This window comes from Lolium rigidum, chromosome 2 (genome assembly GCF_022539505.1).
Source record: "Lolium rigidum isolate FL_2022 chromosome 2, APGP_CSIRO_Lrig_0.1, whole genome shotgun sequence".
NCBI classification, from domain to species: domain Eukaryota; kingdom Viridiplantae; phylum Streptophyta; class Magnoliopsida; order Poales; family Poaceae; genus Lolium; species Lolium rigidum.
The window spans coordinates 189,501,847-189,527,098 of record NC_061509.1 but is presented as its reverse complement, the minus strand read 5'-3'; the positions used below and the strand labels follow the sequence as shown (position 1 = coordinate 189,527,098).

The window sequence follows — 25,252 nt, the reverse complement described above, 5'->3', positions numbered from 1 at the left end:
CCGCCTGGTTAGGGTTCGAGTTCGACGGAATTTTCCCGCCAAAATGAAAGAGGGGGGGCGTGAAAAGAAGAGTCCTCGAAACCGCGGGCTTTCTCGCGTCGTCGTCTCCGGTCTCTTGCCTCAGATTGCATCCTTCCGTTTCAATCCATACTATTCCTTCGGTCTCCCTCTAAAAATTTGTTTAAATTTAGATGTATCAAAATAATTCAAATTTTGATAAACCTTTGATATGTTTCATGGGACGGAGAGTATTTAAAGTTCTAACTTCACCAAAATTCTATATTTTACATATCTATCTATTAAAACTTTAGTGTATTAGCATGTGTTTGTTACACACATTCCCCTTTAGTGAAAATTCTACAGGAATATTTTCTCTAATTAGTTTCGAACACGGTTTTACCTCATTCGAACATTTTTCATGTCATGTTAGATAGGACAACAGGTTGGATCAACGTGCTGATACAACGATAATATGTGAATACTATAGGAGGACACCATCGACGATCATCTATCATATCCAACCTTCTCTTCTCCATCCATTCCATTCACCACCATCCTCTTCATATCCTCCATTTAGGAGAATGTCACATATCTATTGACACGGGTTTGACTCCTTGTCTGGCTAACATGCTTGTTTTGTATCCTTCGAACACATGTGTAAAAAAATATATCATCCCCAATGAAACTTCGCTTTCTCCATAGGTGGGTTCAATCTTCTCAAGTGTTTTTGTGTTTGTCGAATTGGGTGGGAAACCTGATCTATACCTAGAGTTCTTAATAAAAGCTATGTTTTTAATAATTATGTTAGGGCAAAGTTATCTTGTTTTTGAACTCTGTATTAATGAAGATGTCATCAATAAATGATTTTCGACCCTTCAACGATTAGATCCCCTTCCTGACCTAAACGGCGGTCTTAGAAAAATTAAAATTCTGTAGGTATGAGCCTTAGAATCTTCTTCAATAGATAGATTTTGGATATATTATTTTCTCATAGCTATCGCGACTGCTACGTATTCCATAATGGTGGGGTAATGTGGTAGCCATTTCTCATCTTCGTTATTATATTTTCAGCTGATTTCAGAAAAGTAGATTATTATATCATAGAAATATAAAAGGTTTGAAGATCTCGAGATTTGACTTTACTTTAATTGTTGGTATTGGTTGTCAAAAAAAGAAAATCTGTTCAGAAGTATACAAGAACTGAATAAAAGAAAATGTGTAAAGGTTGTATTTATCGTCAAAACATCATCTGTTCGAAAGTATACAAAAACTGAATAAAAGAAAGTGTGTACTGACGTCGTGGTTGGCCTTGTATTCATCCCACTCTGATCGGTGAATTTGCAAGACTGGAGAGTAAGTTACTACTTGGGACTCGGGGAGAACCCCTACAGCTCATTTTTGTTTTATGTTAACCTATGTTTGGCAAGCTGTCCTCAACAAAATCTTGCGTACTCACCTTCAGAACCATCAGCATATGATGAGATGAATCGACTATGAAAACAAATTACAGCACAATAATGACTTTACGCATTGAGCAAATGTCACAACGAAGCACCAAGGCTGGAATTGATTCTCTTAAATCTTCTCATAATATTTGACAGTCACTTCAACAGATATAGGAAGTTAACTAAGAGGGTACAAAGTTCAGAAACAAGCTAGGCAAAACACTTCCCAAACTCAGGAACTTGTAGCTTAGAAGGACATCTCATGGGGCTTGTCACCGTCCCTGAGGGAGAACCGGGCACTAAGATAGTTCTTAAGCTCTGGGACAGCCTCGATAGCCTTGATCAGCTCGGCATCGATGGCCTTCTGGTCATCCTTCTTGAAGTCAGGCAGGTTCTTTGTTGCCTGTAGGTTTAACAGATAAAAGATAGAATTAGGTATTAGAATAAGTAAAGTATCATAGCAAAGACTGAAACCAGAATCAAATGGAGATTGTTCATGGATGTACCTCCTTCTCTGTCTCAAACAGCTCCCCCTCGGTCTTCTTGGCCCGGGTCTTCTTCTCCCTCGCAAAGTATTTGTCATCAAACTTATCAACCTTAACACCAGAGATGTCAACCTTTGTGGATGTGGCAATGACATAGGTCTGGTTGACACGGCGAACTGGCACGCCGTTGATCTTGAAAGGACCTGAAGAAATCAACATAGTTGGTTATTAGACATGCTACATTGTAGGATCATGAAACAGAGAAGTAACTCAAGCGCACAACTAGTTGCAGTCTGAATTGGCCATATAAAATCCAGTTCCCCATATCAATGCCTACTAGGCAATCATGCAATTAGATAATTTTCTCGTTATCAATTCCCAGACAGCAGGTCAGTTCATATATAACCTAACTCAAATAGAAGAGGGCCCCTGAATTTACATCAAAACTTGTCCAGTACAAAAAGTCAATGGCAGCACAATATTACGTAAGATTGCCTGATGTCCACGAATAACATATATGCCAACGGATGCTGATACAAGTACCGCAATCCCAAAAGAAATAATGCAAAAAACTACATAAGGTATTTCATTTGCATTTCATTGTAGTTCCTAAGTCAGCTTTCTAAGCACACTTGCCAGTACAGCGCCAATGCAAGGGAAGAAGCAAACAAACAAAACCAAACGTTAGTAACAGGGTCGATCTAACAACAAGCTAGACTGATGTGGGTAACCAAAACAAGCGAGATCGTCTACCATGCAAATAATTACTTTACTTTGGATAGCTAACCTAGAACGTAGTCCAGTAATCAGAAACGCATACAGCTACCGTACTGGGCTAAAATACAAGGTTATCAAGGAAAGGAACTGTGGTGCAGAAGGCAGCAGCGACTTACCAGTGATGAGGAGCAGGCCGGACTTGAGCTGCTTGAGGAACACCACGCGCTTCCCCATGTACCTCCCAGCGAGCAGGATGAGCACCGTCCCGGGCGTGATGGTAGACCTGCGACAAACCAAATCGATCTCAGCGTAAAGGTTCCGCACAACGGGATCGAGAGAGAGAGAGAGAGAGAGAGAGAGAGAGAGAGAGAGAGACGGGCGGCGGGCAGGGCGACGCACCTGAGCTTGGTGGGCTTCGGCTTGCGGGTGCTGACGGTGCGCGGCTTGACGTCGTCGGCGGGGTAGAACTTGGGCTCGGCGGCGGCGGCGGGCTTGTCGGCCTTGGGGAAGGCTCCGCCGTTCTTGGCCTTGATGGCCCAGAGGCCGCGGCGGTGGTAGGTGTTGGACCGCGACGCGCGCTTGATGCCCAGCGCCATCTTCGACGACGGAGCCATTGGGGGATCCCTTGGGTGGAGGCGGCGGCGGCGGCGGCGGCGGCGCTGCGGCTCGGGGAGGGAGGGTGGAGGAAGAAGAATGGACGGGCGTGCGTGGTCGCAGGTTTATATGTGTGCGGCTGCGCGGAGGTGGAAACCCTAGTTGGTTTCTGGACTGTGTTGCTGGGCTTGCTGTAGAGGCCTAAACGGCCCGTTTGTGTCATAGTGCCTTGCGTAGTTTCTGGCCCATTATAAGAGCAAAAACGACATGGTGCTTCTCAGACTTCGTGCGTTTGTTCGTCACTTGCTCTCTATAAAAGCAGATTCAAGTTCGATTGTTTTTATGCTTCGTTTACGCAAAATTATTAGTTCAACTCAGATCAATTAGCATTCCTGGTAATAGCTGTTCCGCTCCACCTCTCGTATTGACTTAACATTGTCTCCCTCCCAATTCATCAATCCTACCCGTGTTCCTATTGTAAATTTAACCAAGATACATATTGCAAAACATACATCATTAGGATGTTCATATGCTCTTTCAATGATATAACTTTACTGTTCTACAATTTATGTTGTTTTGGTCAAACTAATAATCTAGGGATACACACAGATCCTATAAACCGGTACTTAAGTAACAACCTGTGACACCTGCAATCATTTTGTATCAAAGCTTTCACAATTGCTTTGCGATTACAATATCAGAGAAGAAAAGACACGTGAACAAACAGGCGAAAAACACAGACAGCTAGCGGAATGGAGTCAAACACACTTGAGGACACAAAAAAAAAGGCGATGCAGGTACTCGTAACATCAAATTCTGGTTGTTTATGTAAATAATAGCAAGCACATGCTTTGTCATACAAGAACTACATCAGAACGGTACCCAAAATTCACTGCTTGATGATAGCCAGCGCGAGTAGTACAATCCTTTGTTCGACGAGTCCATCGGCTCAATCGTTGCGTCTGCACTAGTCTTCCCCTTTCCAAATATCAGCAAACTCATCGGGTTCCAGGTGGTGCACCTTCTCATGCTCCCTCCGCCTCACCTTGGCCTTCACCTTGTGGGCATACTTCCCTGCCTTCTTCCGCTTCTCTAGTGCCCGGATCTGGTGAAATAAATAATCGTTAAAATAGGACCTATGAGTGTAGATGGAAGACATATAGATTGAACATGTCAGGAACTGCCTTGTGACAACTGAATCAAATACAGAATAGCACTGGAATCCTGGTGAGCATACTATAAAACTAAACTGTATTTGTAAGCATGCAGATCAAACATTATGAGTTAGCCAAAACAAGGAGAACGGAGTGGTGGAATAATGTGCAAGGAGTGTTTTATTCGAACACTACAAGGAATATCTGAAAGAGTGATAATTGTCAGCATGCCTTGCCATTGTAGAACACTTCATAAATTCCCCCCAAAAGAATACTAGCATACTCCAAATATTGAATATCCAGTTGACTTTCTAAGAGTTGACTGTTTCTAATCACGCAAAATTCACCATACTATAAACATTCATCAACAGGTGAAAGCAATACCTGATTGGGAGACACGTAGAACGGGTTCTCGTACAATGTGGGGCCACCAAAACTACCGCCAAATATTTTGATCGGATTCAAACAGAACCTGGGGCCAACCTACACAGAGCAATTCAATTAAAATTTTGGTTAGCAACCACGAGGTATGTACACTGTCCAGATATAAGCTCACTGAACTTTTACCTCAACAAGTGTCATTTTATCCAGGCCTCCTTTATCAACTTTGTCAATCTCATTGTGGGGAACAGAAATCTGCAAGTATTATCATTTGCTAAAATTCAGATGATGGCATGATGCTAATAACTTAATTGGTTCAGAAAGTGAAAGCTAATGAGAACCAAAATCCAAACAGAGCAATACATCACCTGGTAATTTCTGAACCAAATGTGGTCATCCACAATGGAGAAGACAAACACATGATCATGAAAAGGTTTTGCCTTTCGATGATCTTTTGGAGTAGCGAAAATCTGCAAGTGCAGCAATGTGCAACGAGTTAGCTCTGAAGTTCTTTGAATAAAAGAAGAGCATGTCTGAATATAATTAATTTGAGCATATAGAACTAATTTCAAACACAATAGTACCACATCACTGTTAATGATCTGAAGACATCATAAACACAGCTCTATTTTCGCAGCCACAGGACGCAATTGAAATACAAATATACTTTTACCGTACTTGTTTGTCCACAACTTGCATGCAAATATACACATCAGAGCAAATAAGCACATGCTAATCTAATACTACAGTAGCACACTTCAGTGTTATAAATATGACTTTATGATAAACACTAGTCATAAAATCAAGTGTGATCTCTTTTGACACCAAGTTAGAACAAAGGGTAAATAAGAAAAAAAATGATTTTTTGCAAAAAATAAGAACACAGGTCAATATCAGATTATGCAAATGGTTGATAACACATGCACGGAATAATGTAACATGTCAAACTATCCACGTACTTGAGTTATCATTTCCTTCAAGAGCTTCCAGTGAGGCTGCTGGTCAAAATTTGAAGAAAACGTAAGCAGAGGGCGTGACCCTTTCAGATGGTTGCCAGTGAGCTTCAGTTCCTCCATAGTGTGAACTGCACGTAAATGTTATGGGACGGTTGGGGATTAGTAGACGATGAAGCATCATGTAAAGCAACTGGATAGCTCCTACTATTGGTTTGAGAGTATACCAGCGTTGACTAGAAACTTGACTGATGGCCCTGCGGGAGACTTGACCATCCACAGGTAAAGATCTTTCTGCTTTCTGCACTGCAATACACATGTAGAAGATGCCTCAGTATAGGAATTTGGAACTCTGCTTAATTCTGGAGCGTTGTCACAACACGTTTTTAAGATGCTGAAACATACTGTGTGGTTTACAAAGCTCAGTAAAGGTTCATGCCATAGTAGCAATACTAACTAATGCAAAGTTAAAGCTAAAGTTTAAAGGTCATTTAGCACCAGACAAGACTAACTTATTCAATTTAAACGCAGTATGACCATTCGTATTATGTCGTTCGCCTATCACCTTAGTCAACCTTCAACATAAATCATACTTATTCATCAAGCAAGCCACGCACCAAACGGAGTATACATGTGTAATAATACCTCGAAGAAGAGGCAGCTGGAGCAGCTCCTGAGCTCGACGAGCTCGTTGAGCTGGCCGCCCTTGCTCTGCTTGGACTCGACCTTGCTGTCCTTCTTGGCGTGCGGCAGCAGCGACACCACGTTCTGCATCAGATGCCGGTACCTAGGCGCGCACCAAGTCCAGAACCCAACATCAGATGCCCGTACATACAAACATCGGTCCAACCAAAGCCGAAGGAGCTCGGAGCGGAGAGGGCGGCGCGCTCACCTGTAGATGATGCGGCGGGAGCAGGTAACGAGCACCTTCTCCTTGTTCCGGAACGGCGCACCGTCCTTGGAAGCAGGCTCGGCGGCGGCGGAGTCCGGCTTGTCCTTGAACCCGAAGAGCGTGCGCGCCGGCCGCTCCGGCGCAGAGTCGTCGGGCTTCTCTACGGCGGCGGCGGCGGGAGCATCGGAGCTGCGCTTCCTCTTCTTCGCCATGGCCGGACGGAGCTGTTGCGGTGGCGGCGGCGGTGGGTGGACGCTTGTGGGTCTTTGCGGAGGAAGGGAAGAAGGAGAGGGTTTAACCGTCTAGGGTCTTGTTGTGTCCGGTCCAGTGCTTATTAGGGCTCGTGTTTTCACGTCGAAATGGGCCGACGTACCGGCCCAGGTGATGCTAATGGGCTTAAACAAGTTGGGAGGAAAGTAGGAAGGGTGCGCCTCTGGGCTCTCTGACGGCAACGGTGGTGCGCTCCGGCAGTCGGGCCGCGGCGGCGCAGAGTCAGGCCGCAGCGGCAGTGCTGCCCTCCACAGCCGCCGTTGTCCGGCGCATTCCCTCCCTCACCGTCCCCTCCCTCCGCTGCTCCGGTCGCAGATCGATGAAGGTGCGGAGAGCGCTGGAGGCGGCACTTCGAGGAGAAGGCCCAAGGGGTCGGTAACTCCAGGAGGTTTGAGTAATTACTGGAGTAGTATAGATCGCTTCTGCGATGATTTGTGTTCGTTGTATTTTGCATGAGTTGCGAGCATTCCTGGTTGGTTGGAGTCCTCTCTTGTCCGGCATATCCACTTCAATACTTACTGTATCAACACTAATTAGCCGGCCCTGTAGTATGGAGTCCATACTTTATGTATCAATCAGTGTCACAATTACAACTCTGCATCGAAATCCTAATGGTTGCTAACCTAATGAAAAATGCGACCAACCCAGACACTAGCACCCGTTGGCATTTTTATAGAAGAAAACTCCTGAGCACCCGCCGAACCCAAGGTTCGAACCTGGGTGGGCAGAGTGCGCTCCCGCACGCCTAGCCACCAGACCGACGGTCTGTTCTCGTTGCTAACCTAATGACTAACACACATTGTGACTTGAGCATAACCTGGCCAAAAATTACCCCCCATGAAATGGTATATTGGTATTTTCTAAATAAGTTGACACCTCTACTCCTCTAGCTTTTCAGCCATAAATGCGTAAAAAAAATATAAATCTTGCCCACTGGTTGCCACACACTACTTTTCAGTGTTTTCTTGCAGCCTCCAGTTTCATCCTTCAATGCTAGGCAATATACCAAAAATTCTCACCGATTCACAAATCACAATGTAATACATCCATGTCTTAACTCTGGTACTGGACCTAAAATGATGGTACATGAAGATTGCAAAAAAAAAACTACCGTTATTTTCGGAACTTATAACATATGCATACATTTCTCTTATGTAGTAGTACTTTCCTACTTCCACTCACGACATTTGGAGGAATCGTCACTGATATTTACTATTTTCTGTAGCAATATATGTCCAGCATACTCTTATTTTAAACCGCAACTTGCATATAAAAACGCGCTCTTCTACTGGAGTGAACTGATGTAGGAAGATGGGTCAGGGGGTGTGGGGATCGTGACGGATCCATCAAGCATCTGTGTCACTTTCAGCATGGTAGGCCGCATTGTCGGCTCCTCCTGGAGACACCACAGTGCCACGGCGACGAAGCGTTCCACCTTGCTTATGTTGAAGATTGCCTCGTCATCGCCCTTCACTAACAAGTCAAGCCGCCCACTTCTGTAGCAGTCGTTTGCCCAGTATGTCAGTATTGCTTGTTCCTCATCTGCTATCTCTAGCTCCACATTCCGCCTGCAACTCACAATCTCCAGCAAGATCACCCCAAAACTGTAAATGTCCACCTTGGATGTGATCCCTATGTTTTTGAACCACTCGGGTGCGACGTACCCTCGAGTGCCTCTGATGCCCGTGTTCGTCTGTGTCTGATTTTTCCTGAGCAACTTTGCTAGGCCAAAGTCTGAGATCTTTGCCACGAGATTCTCATCAAGAAGGATGTTTTGGGGCTTTATGTCACAATGGATTATTTGACTGTTGCATTCCTCATGCAAGTAGAGCAGGCCTCTTGCCACCCCAAGTGCGACTTGAACGCGGAGATTCCAGGTTGGCCTTGTACCACAGAAAAGGAATCCATTAAGTGAGCCATTGGTCATCAACTCATACACTAGAAGCCTCTCTCTTCCTGCAACGCAGAAACCGAGCAACCGCACCAAGTTTCTGTGGAAGGTCCTTCCGATTGTTTGGACCTCAATGGCAAACTCCTTCTCAGTCTCTGCGAGCATCTTATCAATCCTCTTGACTGCAATGCCAGTCCCAAACTCATCTTGCAACTGGCCCTTGTATACGATACCGGATGCACCACTGCCCAGCTCTTCACGAAATCCATCTGTCGCCTGCTCAATCTCCTTGTATGTGAATGCTCTAAGAGGCAATGCCTCATAATTTATTGATTGTACCTGAGTTGACTTCTTTCGGCTAATAACGCGGTAAGATCCAAAACACATAACGGAGATGAGGAAAACAATAACCAGGACAGATCCTCCAAGGAGTAGTGAACTTCCCAGTATCCAATACCTGCTCTCTTTCTTCCATGTATTCGAGTTACTGCTCAACTGGGACCCAGGAGTACTAGTCCTGGGAACTTTGAGAAAAACTGATCCCACTATGGCACCGGACATTCCGTTGGAAATCCTAATGGTTGCTAACCTAATGACTAACACACATTGTGACTTGAGCATAACCTGGCCAAAAATTACCCTCCATGAAATGGTATATTGGTATTTTCTAAATAAAGTTGACACCTCTAGCTTTTCAGCCATAAATGCGTAAAAAATATATAAATCTTGCCCACTGGTTGCCACACACTACTTTTCAGTGTTTTCTTGCAGCCTCCAGTTTCATCCTTTAATTCTAGGAAATATACCAAAAATTCACACTGATTCACAAATCACAATGTAATAGTACATTCGTGCCTTAACTCTGGTACTGGACCTAAAATGATGGTACATGAAGATTGCAGAAAACCTACCGCTAATTTCGGAACTTGTAACATAGGCATACATTTCTCTTATTATGTAGTAGTACTTTCCTACTTCCACTCACGACATTTGAAGGATCATCACTGATATTTACTATTTTCCGTAGCAATATATGTCCAGTATACTCTTATTTTAAACCGCAACTTGCATATAAAAACAGGCTCTTCTACTGGAGTGAGCTGATGAACGAAGATGGGTCAGGGGGAGTGGGGATTGTGACGGATCCATCGAGCATCTGTGTCACTTTCAGCATGGTAGGCCGCATTGTCGGCTCCTCCTGGAGACACCACAATGCCACGGCGACGAAGCGTTCCACCTTGTTTATGTTGAAGATTGCCTCGTCGTCGCCCTTCACTAACAAGTCAAGCCGCCCACTTCTGTAGCAGTCGTTTGCCCAATATGTCAGTACTGCTTGTTCCTCATCTGCTATCTCTAGCTCCACATTCCGTCTGCAACTCACAATCTCCAGCAAGATCACCCCAAAACTGTAAATGTCCACCTTGGATGTGATCCCTATGTTTTTGAACCACTCGGGTGCGACGTACCCTCGAGTTCCTCTGATGCCCGTGTTCGTCTGTGTCTGATTTTTCCTGAGCAACTTTGCTAGGCCAAAGTCTGAGATCTTTGCCACGAGATTCTCATCAAGAAGGATGTTTTGGGGCTTTATGTCACAATGGATTATTTGACTGTTGCATTCCTCATGCAAGTAGAGCAGGCCTCTTGCCACCCCAAGTGCGACTTGAACGCGGAGATTCCAGGTTGGCCTTGTACCACAGAAAAGGAATCCATTAAGTGAGCCATTGGTCATCAACTCATACACTAGAAGCCTCTCTCTTCCTGCAACGCAGAAACCGAGCAACCGCACCAAGTTTCTGTGGAAGGTCCTTCCGATTGTTTGGACCTCAATGGCAAACTCCTTCTCAGTCTCTGCGAGCATCTTATCAATCCTCTTGACTGCAATGCCAGTCCCAAACTCATCTTGCAACTGGCCCTTGTATACGATACCAGATGCACCACTGCCCAGCTCTTCACGAAATCCATCTGTCGCCTGCTCAATCTCCTTGTATGTGAATGCTCTAAGAGGCAACGCCTCATAATTTATTGATTGTACCTGAGTTGACTTCTTTCGGCTAATAACGCGGTAAGATCCAAAACACATAACGGAGATGAGGAAAACAATAACCAGGACAGATCCTCCAAGGAGTAGTGAACTTCCCAGTATCCAATACCTTCTCTCTTTCTTCCATGTATTCGAGTTACTGCTCAACTGGGACCCAGGAGTACTAGTCCTGGGAACTTTGAGAAAAACTGATCCCACTATGGCACCGGACATTCCATTGGACAAGGGGCTCCTCTTTTTCCAACAAGTACTGTTATAGTGCACCGCAGCGACACAAAAGCAATCAGTTAAGCAAAGTTTTTGGCAATAATCCTCACCAATGGGGTTGTACCGCTCATAGTCGCCAAAAGGCCAATTGATATTGATCATTGGAAGTAGGCTGAATTGTTGCATAGATTCAGTATCATCCAAGTCACAGCTATGTGGAGCGAATTCTGGCTTGCAACCTTTGTACTTCCTCTCATTATCGATGAATGAGTAGTTCGGTGGGCACTCACATTCCACACTCTTGTTTGGGTTGAAGCTGCAGTAGCTGTTGAACCCACAGACACCACTTCCAATCTCTGCCGAGATAACCTTGCAGAAATTCTGTGGGAGATAGTCCATAACTCTCCACTCCGTGTTCAATACACTGGTCTGTGCTGCCTTCCTGGGGTACACATATTGCCGGAACACGCCATCTGCGTCAAGTGTGGCACGTTTGTAGTAGTCTGCCGGTGAGTCCAGATTTTCTGACGTAATTTTGATTGGTTGGCCAGAATTTAAAGTGTAGTAGACGGTGCCAGTTGTGTTGAACACAAGGCTTGAACCATTTCCACCTGTGTGAGAATCCCAATATGGAGGATCATAGTGGGAACTGGAGGAAACAGCCAAGGTGTAAAACCTTAGGTTGCCATCAAGCTCTACGCTAAGAACAAACCTTCCATCCGAGTAGTCGTTGTCCATCAGCCGACTGTGTAGAACTGCCCCTTTAGGCAGCACCTGGGAGGGGAGGATGGTGTCAGTTGGGGATGCAAAGCTCTCCCATTTGATGGAGCCATCTTTGCCAAACAGCACGAAATTGCCGGTGTCGAGCATGCTGGCATGGTCGACGTTGGTCACCCTGGGATTCCATATCAATTCACCGGCAGGGTCCTGGAGCGAAAGCACGCCACCAGGTGTGAGCTGCAGCTGGGAGCCAGCTGGTACTGTTGTGTTGGTGTGCTCGTACCAAACAACAGTTTTGGTGGCGATCTTGTTAAACCAGATGGCGAGGAGGTAGACAGCGGGGTTGCTCTCGAGGGAGCGGAAGCCAAACGCGAATTCACCGGAGGATGAAATCCACGAGGTGTTTAGGCCTTGAGGTGTCAGCGTGGACCCTAATGTGATGTTTTCGGATGCTTGAGCATGGAAGGGAGCTTGGATCAAGAGGAAGAGGAGTAGCAGCGCCATTGTTGTTCGCTGAGTTCTTTGCTTCTGCTAATGGTTTTATGTGCATCCACTGACCTTACAAGTCTCTTTAGGGTGATGTCCCAGGAAATTAAACCTGGTGTTGAACAGTTCAGGCCGGCAGTTTTATGTTAAACGTTGCTTGCACATGACATCAACGGGTTCATCAGGAAGGTTCTGCTTGAGCCCGGAGGGCCACCATGCCAGGTTTCGATTCGTTACCGCTGCTCGACGTGGGTCCTTTGAAGACGAAGGTCATTTACTTCTGTGATGCACATGGATGACCTTGACCAGCATGATGGACTTTCTTAACACTGACGTTTGCCGGCGGTAAGACTCGGTAACACTAGTTTATGCCGTGCTTGGTCTTTTCTCCGCCTTGCTGGTGTTTTCAGTAGTCAGTCTACCTGCTCGTGTGGTTTCCTCGTACATGCTTGTTCTATTCGATTCAATTAAAGTAAAGCACTAGGCTTGAATTTTGTGCTCAATGACAGTCACATTTTTCATTCTTTTTTGTTTGTGTGCAGTTTACCGGAATCTTGGTGGAAGATCTCTCCCTGTGTCAGATTGTGCTTCTTTGTCGTGGCGGGATTTGTGGTCTCCTGTGAAGATTTCATACGCTTACTAGCTTTCTTCAGGACTAACCGGCCAAATCAAAACGTTAATCTTATTCTGGGCAGGGACGGTTGTTCAATACGAGGATATGAGATGTGAAAAGAATGGAACCACACGTTTTACTATGTCGTGGTGGGACGTGTGCTCTCCTTTGAAAATGATGGTTGCTTACTCGCTTTTTTTCAAGGGCCAACCGGCCAAGTCAAGACGTCAATCTTGTTCTGGACCGAGCAGTAGTTTAATACTACCTCTGACCATAAATAGATGTCGAAAGTTTGTTTAAATTTAAATGTATCTAGACACTCTTTAGTGTTTAGTGCGGAGATACATCCGAATTTAGACAAATTTTTAACATCTTTTTATAAACGGGGGAGTATGAGAATACTAGGTTGAAAAGATGGATGCGACTATGTGAGTGATTCATTCGATGAAAGGAATTAGCCCGCCTTGAATCCTGTTTGGAAAATATGGATTTTTGTCCAGTCTATGTCGGATAAAACTGGATGATACTTCGAACATATTGAGCTTGTGTCGAGTTTTGTGTTGAAGCTAGGTCATTTCTGAACTTTTTTTTTTTTTGCGAAAAGGCCTAGGGCTATTATCTGAAACCAACCCTTCTACTATGACAAGTTTTGCCTGACTCCGATGGAGTGGCGAGGACGGCGGCGAGTCTTCGGCTCGCGCTAGTGTCTGTAGTCGTCGCTAGTCCAATGACCTATCCGTAATTTTATTACTTTTTATTCTCTATGTACCGTTGTTGATGATTATTATTAATAGATCGGTGGAATTTTCGCAAAAAAAAAAAACCCTTAGAAGAACAACATCCGTACAAGAAAATGAAATTTGAGGCAAATATTTTATAGATCGGTATTGTCTTCCTTCTGCATCCTCAATGCCATGTCGTAGGCAAAGCTCGTTGCCTCCTATGGACTTCCGGCGTACCGGAGGAACACGAGCATGTAGAAGCAGTGATTAGAGAAGTAGGCGATGTAGACCAGAAGATGCCAGCAAAGCGATCTGGAAATATCGCATGCCAAGAGAATCCCAACCTCGGCAAGTGCCCCGACGAAATCTGGTTGAGCTCCATTAGAGGGATAGAAACTTGAGAACAAATATATGTTGTGACATCATCCCCTTTGCAAGACACCGTCGCCGCAAACAAATGCTAATCATGCTAGACTTAATTCCTGACGATTGACACCGTCCACCAACTCATCGGCGCCAATCCGAGGAAGGACATATACATTGTACAGTCGAGGGGCCATTATTCTCATCACCCCCAATGCCCCAACTTCAGTGGCGAGTCCAGACCATTTTATTAGGGTGGGCAGACCTTACTTGGGATGGGCTTTTTCCTTTTTTTCGCTATTTTCTATATAAGATATATGGTATGAGCCAAATCTTAGAGAGGGTCAGCCCGCCCCACCCTTCCACCTTGCTAGCTCCGCCACTGCCCAACTTCACCGGTGACAAAGAACTCGGTTACCAGGGACGGAGATGGGGCCATGGCCATCCCCATGCTGATTTTTGTTTGTGTGAAAATACCCCACATACTATATGTGCAGTTGATCTCCAAATTAACCCAAATTAGTTGTATGGCCCCTTCCATTTATATAAAGTTCATATGGCCCTCCTTGTACGAAATTCCTGGCTCCTCCGTGCCTCTTGGAGTGTCGGTAACCCTACGGAACATGGAACGGACACATAGATCCCCACCCCTCCCGTTGCGTAGTGGCTAGGGGAACCCGCGGCGACACCGGCTGGTCGAGGGGAAGATGGGTCGCCTCCCGTTCGCCTGAGCATAGAAAACACTTCTTGTATGCCTGAGATTGCTCGAGACTGCCATCGTCAAGTAGGGGTGTTAGGGCACGTACAATGGGGTGATGTCAGCCTTCCCTTACGCTTGCCACGTCAGATTTTTGCTTAGTTGGAGGAGAGAGAATGAAGGGAGAGAAGGTTGTCTTCCCTTAGCTAAGGGATGATCTCTTATGAAATAAGAGAAGGCTATTTTCCCCATTGTACGACTTGTCTTCCCTTAGTCACATAATTTCCTACTAAAAATAATTAATTATAATTTATTGCAAGGGATGACAATAAGAGATAATGCATTGTACCGATTATATTTATCATCCTCTCGTGATGACATGAACTGCTAAGAGAAGACGTGCCTTCCTTACCATTGTACATGCCCTTAAACCCGTCCAAAACCATCATGCAGGAGCTAGTTCATTTTCTTATGGAATCTCAGCCAAAGTACAGGTTACACACACGAGCCACGCGTGGTTTTTGTTATTGAGCGGAATTCATTGCTCTTCTATGTTAGGGATCAAAAGCGGCCTAATGAATATGGCGGCCCAGGTAATTGCCGGATCGTAGCATTCAGCACAAGTGCACAGCCCAGCAGCAAAGCAGCGATCGCATGGACCTTTTGGCCCACATGGAGGACGAGCACTTGAGCCGGAAGAAGAACGAAACGACGGGAATGGGTGTGTGACCAGGGATGGAATAATCCCACCTCGCGGAGCGGATGGGAAGCGCGAAGCACTGGGCACTACATATACGTGGGCAGGGGCTAGCTTTGAAACTTGCCTTAAACTAATGAGTAAGGAAAACAAAGCGGTTCGGTGAGAGCCGATCGCGGTGCGGGGGCAAAACCCGCACGGCTATTTTTGCAGGGGGAAGAGGCTGGCGCGGGTACTGACACTGCTTACTTTGCAGGACTTGCCTGTGCGGGCCTCCCTACCCACCAAAACAATAACAAAAAATATTTTAGCTGTTTGGACATGTTTCTCGGTTATTATATACTGACGTATCTTGATGTATTTTAGTGTGTGTCTGTTCACTTATTTTGGTTAGTATATTAAAATTATAAATTCGTTTATAATTCGAAGCAAAGGGAGTGTGATTCTTCATTATGGACCATCTAAAGGGAGTATGATTCTTGTCAATATGGACCTAGCACCAACATTTACATTTACATCCCTATTTCACTTAACATATCTCCAAAGACCCTACACGGTTTTCTGATTGTGTCGGTGTGAATGACTTAACGGGAAAGTATTGTCACTCCCTCTATCTTAAAAGAAGACAAAACTAACATGGTAACGGCCTCTCTAAGCGAGGACTATGGTGCTACCCCACTATTCAAAGTAGATCTCATGAGCATATGCCAAAAAAAACATACATAAATGTAAAAAAATTGAAAATTGTGTAACCAATTTAAATGTTTGGTGGTCCTAAGAGTCTTCGTAGTAGCAAATATTTTCCATAGGGTTTCTATTGGACTTTCGCTCTATTCTTAGGGATTATATTAGACAGGTGGGTTGGCCGGTAAGAGTAATCGGTTATATCAAGAGTTGGGTTGTCTTGTGTTTCAAATCCAAAGGCATCATCATTGGGTGTTTTTTGTTGGATTCAATACACGTAGTCTTTGCTATTGATCTCCACTATTTTGCACTTTGTGTGTGTGTTAACCGTGTTTTCTCATGCATGCCTCTCCTCTTGTTTGTCAACTCGTGGCCGTGAAGATGGGAACATAAATCGTATCACCGTGATGTTCGCCCTTTTTTGCATCATCACTGACTCCTTTTCTTGCACCGTATATGATAGTTTTCATGTTGTCATTTCTCTCATATATGCCCACAACCCCTCTTTATAAAACGCCCTCGCCATGGTCTTAGAGCCTATCGGTGGCATGGTTGGATTAATGAATAGCGATGTTTAGATTTTTTTTTTGTCAAGTATAGATGTGTGTTCTTTTTGTGGATCAATGGTTGCATTACCATGTTCCCTTGTCGGCAGAGACATCGACAATCTCCAATTCTCACCACGTGTCATGCATAGATTGTCAAGATGCTACTTTGCGTCATCGGTGTTGTTGTAAACACACATCAAGAGAACAGAGGGTGCCTTGAACAAAGCGATTGTTAAGTAGTATTGATGAGTAGGGAATGTGTATGCCAACATTATGATTTTTTTAATAGTTTCAAACGCCTCGTTCGAAGATGCCCTACTCCTACGCTTAGAAACTTGAAGCATGGTGGCCAGGGCATGGAACTTGGGTCGTTGGAGACTTTCCAAGGATGAAGCCAAGCTCCTTACTCGATGTAGGTATGAGTCACACAAAACTTAAACTAGAGCCGAGTCTTGGGGCTCTAACTCTCCCCCTTCTTAAATTAAGTTGGACATGAATGATCCTCCACCAAACAAGGGGTTCTTGACAAATGACCAAGTCTACCTTCAATGGTGGTAGATGGAAAGGGTACACAGGTAAAACTTGGTCCATAATCCTAGAGGGATCTTCGTCTTTGACTTCCTCGTTTATCCTTATTGTCTTATTTGACCTGTTGACCAAACCGATTTGCTCTTCTAGTCGAGGAAATATAAGATTTGTTCGTTAGTTGAGGATGTGGTATTTCTTTCAAGGGAGGAAGAATGTGAAATTATCTCGCCTTATGTAAGAGTGGAATAAAAAAAGGGTGAATTATGAATTTATCTAGTAGGAGATGATAGCCTTCTCCCTTTGGCCATTGAATTCTGTCACCTAGATTTTTTGCTTTAATTTTCTTGATATTTTTCCATGTGGACTCCATGTAGGCTTTGATGGTACTCCATATAAACATTATTCACTCCGAGAACGACATGTGGTGGTGTTAGTGGCCATGGCACAACAAGGTGATATGTGTCGGTGCGGCACTCATGGTCGGCATGCTACAATCCATGTAGAGCATAAATGACACTCCGTGGCATGCTTTATCACTCCCAAAACACACTTGCATCATCCATGATTGCATTCATAATATAATCGGGAGGTTCTTCTTGCCACATAGTGAATTGTGGTCCCTCCCTAGGGAAATGACTTATTGTCTTTCCTAGAGCAATGACTAAATAAGACATGAGCAAAACTATGAGACTGAAAAGAGCATTCCTTATAAATTGCCGCCGCCTGGCCAACAAAGTTTTCACCGTTCTTCAACACCTCGATGACTACCATGCAATCCACTTGCACCATGATACGATTCCAACTAGTAGAGTTCCCGCCATTCTTCATCCCTCGGCGCATGACCTCCATAGAAGCAACATCCTCAACATAGAGGAGAGTGGAGTTGTTGCTTGCAATAAGCATACCATTGACATCAATTGTCTGCTAATGCTCATATGTCTCGAAAGGGTTTATGTGCAGTTTTTATTTTGGTATGTGTGTCCTCTTTTATGTAGTAAGGAATGATTTTAATTAAGCTTGTTATTTTGTTTCGAACCAGGTGTCTTCCATAATTCCTTCTCCCGTGTTCGATTAGAGGATTTAGTTTATTCGCCTCCTATTGTTAGCGGCCTTAGGAAAAAGCATGTGTTACCGTCTCCCTTCTTAAGCGGCCATATGGTTGAGTGTACATGTGTTGACTGCCAAAACCCACCGGCGGGCAGCGGCCTTGTCAACACTGTAGAGCCGGGGGGAGCCTAGAGCTGCGGCTGGCTGAGACCCCTCCGAGCGACGGCCCGCAATGCTCTTCTGGTCACACGCGGCGTTGCGAAGTGCAAGGGCGTGCCACCTGACCTATACCTGGTCGGGAAGGTGATGAGATTGCCTCGCTTAGTTTCTGCAGGGGCATACATGTAAACGTTAAATACGAGCCTCGATCGGCTCTCGGGTTATCCTGTGAATCGGCTCAAAGAGCCGATCCACCCATGATCCGTACGGGGTGTACGAATACTTGGTGGTCCTGCTTGATCAAGATGAAGCTAATGAGATCTACGACGATTTAGGGTTTTCACCACATAATCGGATCATCCTACTCCGAGTTGGGCCGGATGGCCACGCACGGTGCTCGTAAGCCGATCCTAAACAAGGCCAAAAAACCAACATGATGTTGATCCTAGGAACATCCCGTTTAGGACTTGCGAACGCCACCCTACGTGCCACAGGATCCTCCCCCTTTGTAAGGCCAAACTATTGCGGATATTAAACTAATCCTTGTAGAACAAGGAGCAATCGTAACGGATCAGATCTACTAAATAATGATCAAGCGGGGTGCCGCCCCCACACCTGAGATAGGCGTGAGGACGGCTAGATATGCAAGGGTTGCACTACGTAAGCATGCTTAAACGAAGAACAATGCTAACCCTAACACATCTAATGATAACTACGTTGCTCGCCATCAAAAGCGCTTCGGTACGAGCAACGCATGAACAACGTGGGGCTTGTGCTGCCTAGATCGCAAGATGCGATCTAGGCAGCATGTCGCTTACCTGATAGAAACCCTCGAGACGAAGGAGTTGGCGATGCGCCGAGATTGGTTTGTTTTTGGGGTTGAACGTGAGTTGTTGTTTATTCCATAAACCCTAGGTACATATTTATAGTCCAGGGGACTCTCTAATGTGGGCGTGCACTAAACCGTGCACGAGTAAGATTCTATCCCTAAACTAAGATGCGATCTAATATATTACAGATATCCGGGCAATTAAGCCCAACTTGGTATAAAAGGCCGATCCACGCACTCCTTCTATATATATATTTCTTCAAACCATCTTGATCGCGGCCCACCTCTGACTTGGTCAAATTCTGGTGATAACACATGCCCCCCTGGTTTTGGAAATGACATTTCCAAAATCATTACGCTTTCTTTCGTCGGGTCATGTCATGGCAGAGCAGAGCTGCCGCAGAATCCGCATCATGATGCCTTGCCCCTTCCACTTCTCCACGTGGCCGTAAAATTTTCCTGTTGGGCAACACCTCCTCGGAAGCTGCCGTGGCATTGAATCTCTCCCATATCCCCTTTATTTAACCGTTCTAAACAATTTGCGTCCCCTTCGTCCTTCTCGCATCGGCACCAAAAACCCTCGGTGCCGCCATGTCTTCTTCCTCTTCCTCCAGAGTTTTCCTACGGGTCCAACTCCTCCCGCGAGACGCCGCCGAGAATTCGTGCCCCGGAAGAGCGGGACGAGGAGAGCCATGCCTCCTCCATTTGGTCCGAGGACGACAAGTCCTTGACCAGCGGGGACGAAGATCTCCAATTCCTTGCCGATGGGGAGCCGGAGCCCAAAAGCGAGGACGACCAGTTCTCCCGGGACGGCTGCCCCACCTCCGAAGAAGAGGGAGAAGAAGACGACGACGACGACGACTCCCTCGAGGGCTACCCGCCGGCCGAAGCGCCTCCGCATGTGGTGGGACGACGACGGCAGTGACGACGAAGACGGGGATGAAGCCCCGTGGAGGGCTACGGGAGTAGCGACGAGGAGCCCATCGGCAGCAGTGCCGATGAGAGCTCGGAGGATGACGATGAGGGCAATGACGGCCCGTAGATAGGACCTCTGTCATAGGGTCAGTAGTGGTAGATGGGGCAATGTATCCCCTCGTATTTCCTTTTGAGAACAATTCAGTTCTTTATGTAAGAAATCCCGCTTATCAATGAAGAATTGTTCCCCACTTTGATTTTGCCGATTTCTTCTGAGTTTGATTGAGCCGATTTGCCTCTTCTACTGACCTTGCCGATTTGCCCACTTTGCCAATGTGTGATGAGCCGATAACAACGCACCGGCCCTTCAACAGAGCGATCTACCAGGCCTGTTGCCCCCCGAGTCTCAGCCGATGTAAAACGAGACGAGGAATACGCGCATGAGCTGTGTAGACCTGGGCCCGATTGTGTGCGGGAAATTCCTTATGTAGCGTCAGCCGATTTGAACACAAATCGGCCTCTCCGAGCGGAAAGCCTTCAAGGTGAGCTGCCCCCGAGTTCTTACTCGAGGCGAGAATGTGCTCTTTCTTCCTCCGACAGCCGATAATCTTCCATTCCAGTTGTACTAACCCCACGTGATTGGATAATCCTCGCACAACCAGAGTCGATGGCTACGCATCGGCTGTTTCTTGATTCTTGACATGCTGCTCCTGACATTGTCCTTGAAGAAATTTCCCTTGAGTCGATGGCCCTGCATCGGCTGTGTTCGAAAACTTTCGAATTTTCATTTTTTCTTTTTTTTTTTCTTTTGTTTTTACGGCCGACCTGTGCATCGGCCCCCATATTCCAATAACCATCAACAAAAGATGAGATGCTTCTGTTGTATACCCTCATATTTCCATATACTCGGGTGCCCCCCGAGCCGATTCCGTCAAGACAATTGATGGTATCGGCTCCGTATGGATAACATGTTGAACCCGAGGCAGAGAGGTAGGTGAGGATAATTTTGGCCGATTGCTCGGAATCGGCCTCCACGTTGCTTGTTCGTTGAAGGTTTTGTAAGTTCCCTTCGTAAATTTTTTGGGGCCGATCACAAGGATCGGCCTCTCCTGGTTTGCCCATTGGTTTGATCTTGCTACTTGGTCAGGCTGGATGAAACCAACCCAACCTCTGACTTGATGCGCCTGCTGTCGTCCACCTTGTGTGCTCCGTAGAGTCGTGGAGCGCTACATCCTGTCGGCAAGACGAGTACCATGTTTGTGCCAGCCGATGTTTCATCATCGGCTTTCCTCTGTTTAGGGCGCCACTCCATTTTCCGTGGACGACCCTCTTCACCCAGGGTTCGCTGAACCTTTGCAGCCAGATCGGGCCGTGCCTTTCTTAGCGTATGCAGGTACAACCTTTCGGCTTCCTCCAGGCCGCGCAATCGCTGAACCCTGCGCTTCTGGGAACGGCTGAGTCCGTCAGGACACCACCTTGGCCGGTGGTACCTGTCTTCTTCCACTTCTCCCTCGTCTCCTGAATCTTCAAGATCTGCCCAACGAGGTGACTCAGCGCATTTGCTTTGTGGTGGGAGAGGCCCTAAGCGCTCGAACACAGACACGTTGGCTGCCTCCTTCTTTTTCGATTGCATTCGGGCAATTGCCGATTGTGGGCAATCGGCTCATTCCTGAATCCCAGCGAGTAGTACGAAGAAGGGGCAGTCCCAATGCTCGGCGTTGTCGTCTTGCTCCCTTGATGCTTCCGTGGCATAGCGCTCATGCTCCTCCTCATCGTGATCCCGCCGACGATATCTTCCGGCTTCTCTAGCCAAACGATCTTCTCTATCACTCGTAATAGGGTCGCCGGCGTTGACCATGCTGATTAACATATTTGTTGAGGAGGTGATCAGAGAGGGGTCGCTGATATCTTATATTCTTCACCTCTCCCTCTGTGACATAGCGCTTGCCATCATGACGGAGCCGATCGCATGGAACGGCCTCATCTATATCCTTGCTGTGAGAGCAGCTGCCCTCATCTCCATCTTTGCCAGAGTGGTTTCTAGGCCCTACCATGTTGATGCTGAACGAGGGGCCTGGCTGGCAACCTTCAGGGTAGGTGATTCCTACCATGTTAACGGCGGGGAAGGGTTGGGTGTCGACCTTCATGGCGTACTGGTTGAAAATTAGCCGCCCCTTCTCTATCGCCGCTTGGATGTGCTGACGCCACACCCGGCAGTCGTTGGTGGCATGGGAAAGCGAGTTGTGGAATTTGCGGTACGGCTTTCCGTTTAGCTCTTTCGCCGTGGGGAACTTGAGACCTTCGGGAACCGTCAAGCTGTTTCTCCTTGAGCGAGGAGGTCGAAGATTTGTTCGATCTTGGTCACGTCAAAATCAAATCCCCCGGGCGGCCCCGGTGGCTTTACCCATTTGCGAGGCCACGGGGTTCCTCCTCGAGTCCACTCAGCCACTTGCTATCTCTTGGCCTCCCGCGGGCACTTCATCCTCCTCCGTATCGACCATGACTACTGCACGCTTGAACTTGTCTTGGTACAGGTCGGGGTGGCGCTCGTTCATATGCCGATAGTTTCCGAACCATGTGCGCCGGTGAGGGATAATCTGCTTGGGAGGCCATGTCCTTGAGCTGTGTTGCAAGGCCTGCTATTGCCAACTCGACTGCTTCCTTTTCAGTTATACGAACCGAATAACATCGGTTCCTAAGATTCCTGAAGCGCTGGATGTATTCTGTCACCGTTTCCCCGCGCTTCTGACGTAATTGTGCTAGATCGGCAATGCCAGACTCGGAAGCTTCGAATGGTATTGCATATGGAACTCGTTCTTCCAATTGCTTCCAAGACCGGATGGAGTTCGCTGGTAGAGAGGTGTACCATCCAAAAGCCGATCCCGTGAGGGATCGTGAAAAGAGCCTCACGCGTAGCTGATCCGACACCGAAGCCGGTCCTAGTTGAGCCAAATATCGGCCGACGTGCTCGATGGAGCTGGAGCCATCCGATCCACCGAATTTGGAGAAGTCGGGGAGCCGATATTTTGGTGGCAGCGGGATCATCTCGTAATCGTCGTGGTACGGCTTGGAATAGCCGACCGCCCTTCTTTTCGGCATCATGCCGAACTGGTCTCTCGGTATGGTACCGATCTGATCCGCCGTGCTGGCCGTAGGAGTTGCACTGCGAAGATTCGCCGGGGTGGCGTACTTGGCCTGCCACGTTTGCTTTTCCGGCTCCGAGCCAGCTGCGGGAGCTGGGCTCGGGAGTTTCGTCGGTGTGGCGTATTTAGTTAGCCACGTCTCGCTCGCCGCCGACGTTCCTCCTGTCTTCGCCGGAGCCCCCGATGTTGTGGCCTGGTTTGTGAGTGCCCAGTCACCACAATCCGGCACATACATGCATGCGTACCCATGAGGGATCTCCTTAGGCGCCTCCATTAAGAACTGGTAGTCACCGGGGTCGCCACCAATTCCGTAAACGAGGAATGCCGGTGTAGTCGGCACTTCAGCGAGTGCTGCCAACGCAAATGGCAGCGGTGGACGGGACCTGGAATGGCAATTCTCCTTGATGCGTCCCGAGAGCTGGTCCCGACGGCGAGTGCCGGTGGCTCATGATCTCTCGGATCACGCGCGGAGCGACACGCTCCAGCACGTTAACCAAGTTCTCGAGTGGCGGTGTAGCGAGTGAGCCACCGGGTAGTTGATCTCCTCGCCGCGGACCCCCGGTGCGCTCCTCCGACGGGGAAGAAAGGTCTACCCCATCGAGTGCACCTTCGGCGAGAACCCCTTCCATCCGATGCCACCGAACGGGTTCTCCGAAAAGAGCCGATGAGGTCGGCTTCGAGGGTAGCCTTGATCTCGTTGTATTGCTTCTTGAGGTCGTCGGGCGGATCCTCGTAGGTGACCGGCGTGCCGTCCGCCATCTCGGATGTAGATGGCGATGTGGTTGGTGCAGACGATTGTCGCACGGGGCGTGGCAGAATGTGTTGACTGCCAAAACGCACCGGCGGGCAGCGGCCTTGTCAACACCTGTAGAGCCGGGGAGCCTAGAGCTGCGGCTGGCTGAGACCCCTCCGAGCGACGGCCCGCAATGCTCTTCCGGTCACACGCGGCGTTGCGAAGTGCAAGGGCGTGCCACCTGACCTATACACGGTCGGGAAGGTGATGAGATTGCCTCGCTTAGTTTCCTGCGGGGCATACATGTAAACGTTAAATACGAGCCTCGATCGGCTCTCGGGTTATCCTGTGAATCGGCTCAAAGAGCCGATCCACCCATGATCCGTACGGGGTGTACGAATACTTGGTGGTCCTGCTTGATCAAGATGAAGCTAATGAGATCTACGACGATTTAGGGTTTTCACCACATAATCGGATCATCCTACTCCGGGTTGGGCCGGATGGCCACGCACGGTGCTCGTAAGCCGATCCTAAACAAGGCCAAAAAACCAACATGATGTTGATCCTAGGAACATCCCGTTTAGGACTTGCGAACGCCACCCTACGTGCCACAGGATCCTCCCCCTTTGTAAGGCCAAACTATTGCGAGATATTAAACTAATCCTTGTAGAACAAGGAGCAATCGTAACGGATCAGATCTACTAAATAATGATCAAGCGGGGTGCCGCCCCCACACCTGAGATAGGCGTGAGGACGGCTAGATATGCAAGGGTTGCACTACGTAAGCATGCTTAAACGAAGAACAATGCTAACCCTAACACATCTAATGATAACTACGTTGCTCGCCATCAAAAGCGCTTCGATACGAGCAACGCATGAACAACGTGGGGCTTGTGCTGCCTAGATCGCAAGATGCGATCTAGGCAGCATGTCGCTACCCGATAGAAACCCTCGAGACGAAGGAGTTGGCGATGCGCCGAGATTGGTTTGTTTTTGGGGTTGAACGTGAGTTGTTGTTTATTCCATAAACCCTAGGTACATATTTATAGTCCAGGGGACTCTCTAATGTGGGCGTGCACTAAACCGTGCACGAGTAAGATTCTATCCCTAAACTAAGATGCGATCTAATATATTACAGATATCCGGGCAATTAAGCCCAACTTGGTATAAAAGGCCGATCCACGCACTCCTTCTATATATATATTTCTTCAAACCATCTTGATCGCGGCCCACCTCTGACTTGGTCAAATTCTGGTGATAACAACATGCGCAAAGCCAGATGTACCCCTTATATCTAACAAAACGTGGTGGCGTGCTCTCCTCCCTCCTGTTGCGGGA

At 47.0% G+C, this 25,252-nt stretch overlaps 3 protein-coding genes and 1 non-coding gene across 4 annotated transcripts; 1 reads left to right on the top strand and 3 right to left on the bottom strand.

Annotated features, from left to right (window-relative positions):
* Positions 1-1,539: 1,539 nt before the first annotated feature.
* Positions 1,540-3,274, bottom strand: LOC124692737 (60S ribosomal protein L6-like). The gene is made up of 4 exons (XM_047226165.1): positions 3,047-3,274; positions 2,824-2,930; positions 1,952-2,133; positions 1,540-1,848 (listed from the first exon to the last, which is right to left on the bottom strand). Exons 1-4 carry the CDS (start codon positions 3,259-3,261, stop codon positions 1,693-1,695), a joined length of 660 nt encoding a protein of 219 aa, XP_047082121.1. The 5' UTR covers positions 3,262-3,274; the 3' UTR covers positions 1,540-1,692.
* Positions 3,275-3,856: 582 nt separating this feature from the next.
* LOC124687860 (ribosome biogenesis protein BRX1 homolog 2-like) lies at positions 3,857-6,900 on the bottom strand. The gene is made up of 8 exons (XM_047221592.1): positions 6,622-6,900; positions 6,375-6,516; positions 5,957-6,035; positions 5,736-5,860; positions 5,145-5,246; positions 4,963-5,031; positions 4,780-4,878; positions 3,857-4,346 (listed from the first exon to the last, which is right to left on the bottom strand). The coding sequence occupies exons 1-8, from the start codon at positions 6,831-6,833 to the stop codon at positions 4,209-4,211; spliced, it is 966 nt and encodes a 321-aa protein (XP_047077548.1). The 5' UTR covers positions 6,834-6,900; the 3' UTR covers positions 3,857-4,208.
* Positions 6,901-9,791: 2,891 nt separating this feature from the next.
* Positions 9,792-12,254, bottom strand: LOC124687859 (G-type lectin S-receptor-like serine/threonine-protein kinase LECRK3). Its single transcript, XM_047221591.1, has 2 exons — positions 11,030-12,254; positions 9,792-10,897 (listed from the first exon to the last, which is right to left on the bottom strand). Exons 1-2 carry the CDS (start codon positions 12,252-12,254, stop codon positions 9,870-9,872), a joined length of 2,253 nt encoding a protein of 750 aa, XP_047077547.1. The 3' UTR covers positions 9,792-9,869.
* Positions 12,255-15,451: 3,197 nt separating this feature from the next.
* On the top strand, positions 15,452-15,608 carry LOC124693994. Its single transcript, XR_007000424.1, has one exon. It is a non-coding gene; the product is annotated as a U12 minor spliceosomal RNA (small nuclear RNA).
* Positions 15,609-25,252: the final 9,644 nt, after the last annotated feature.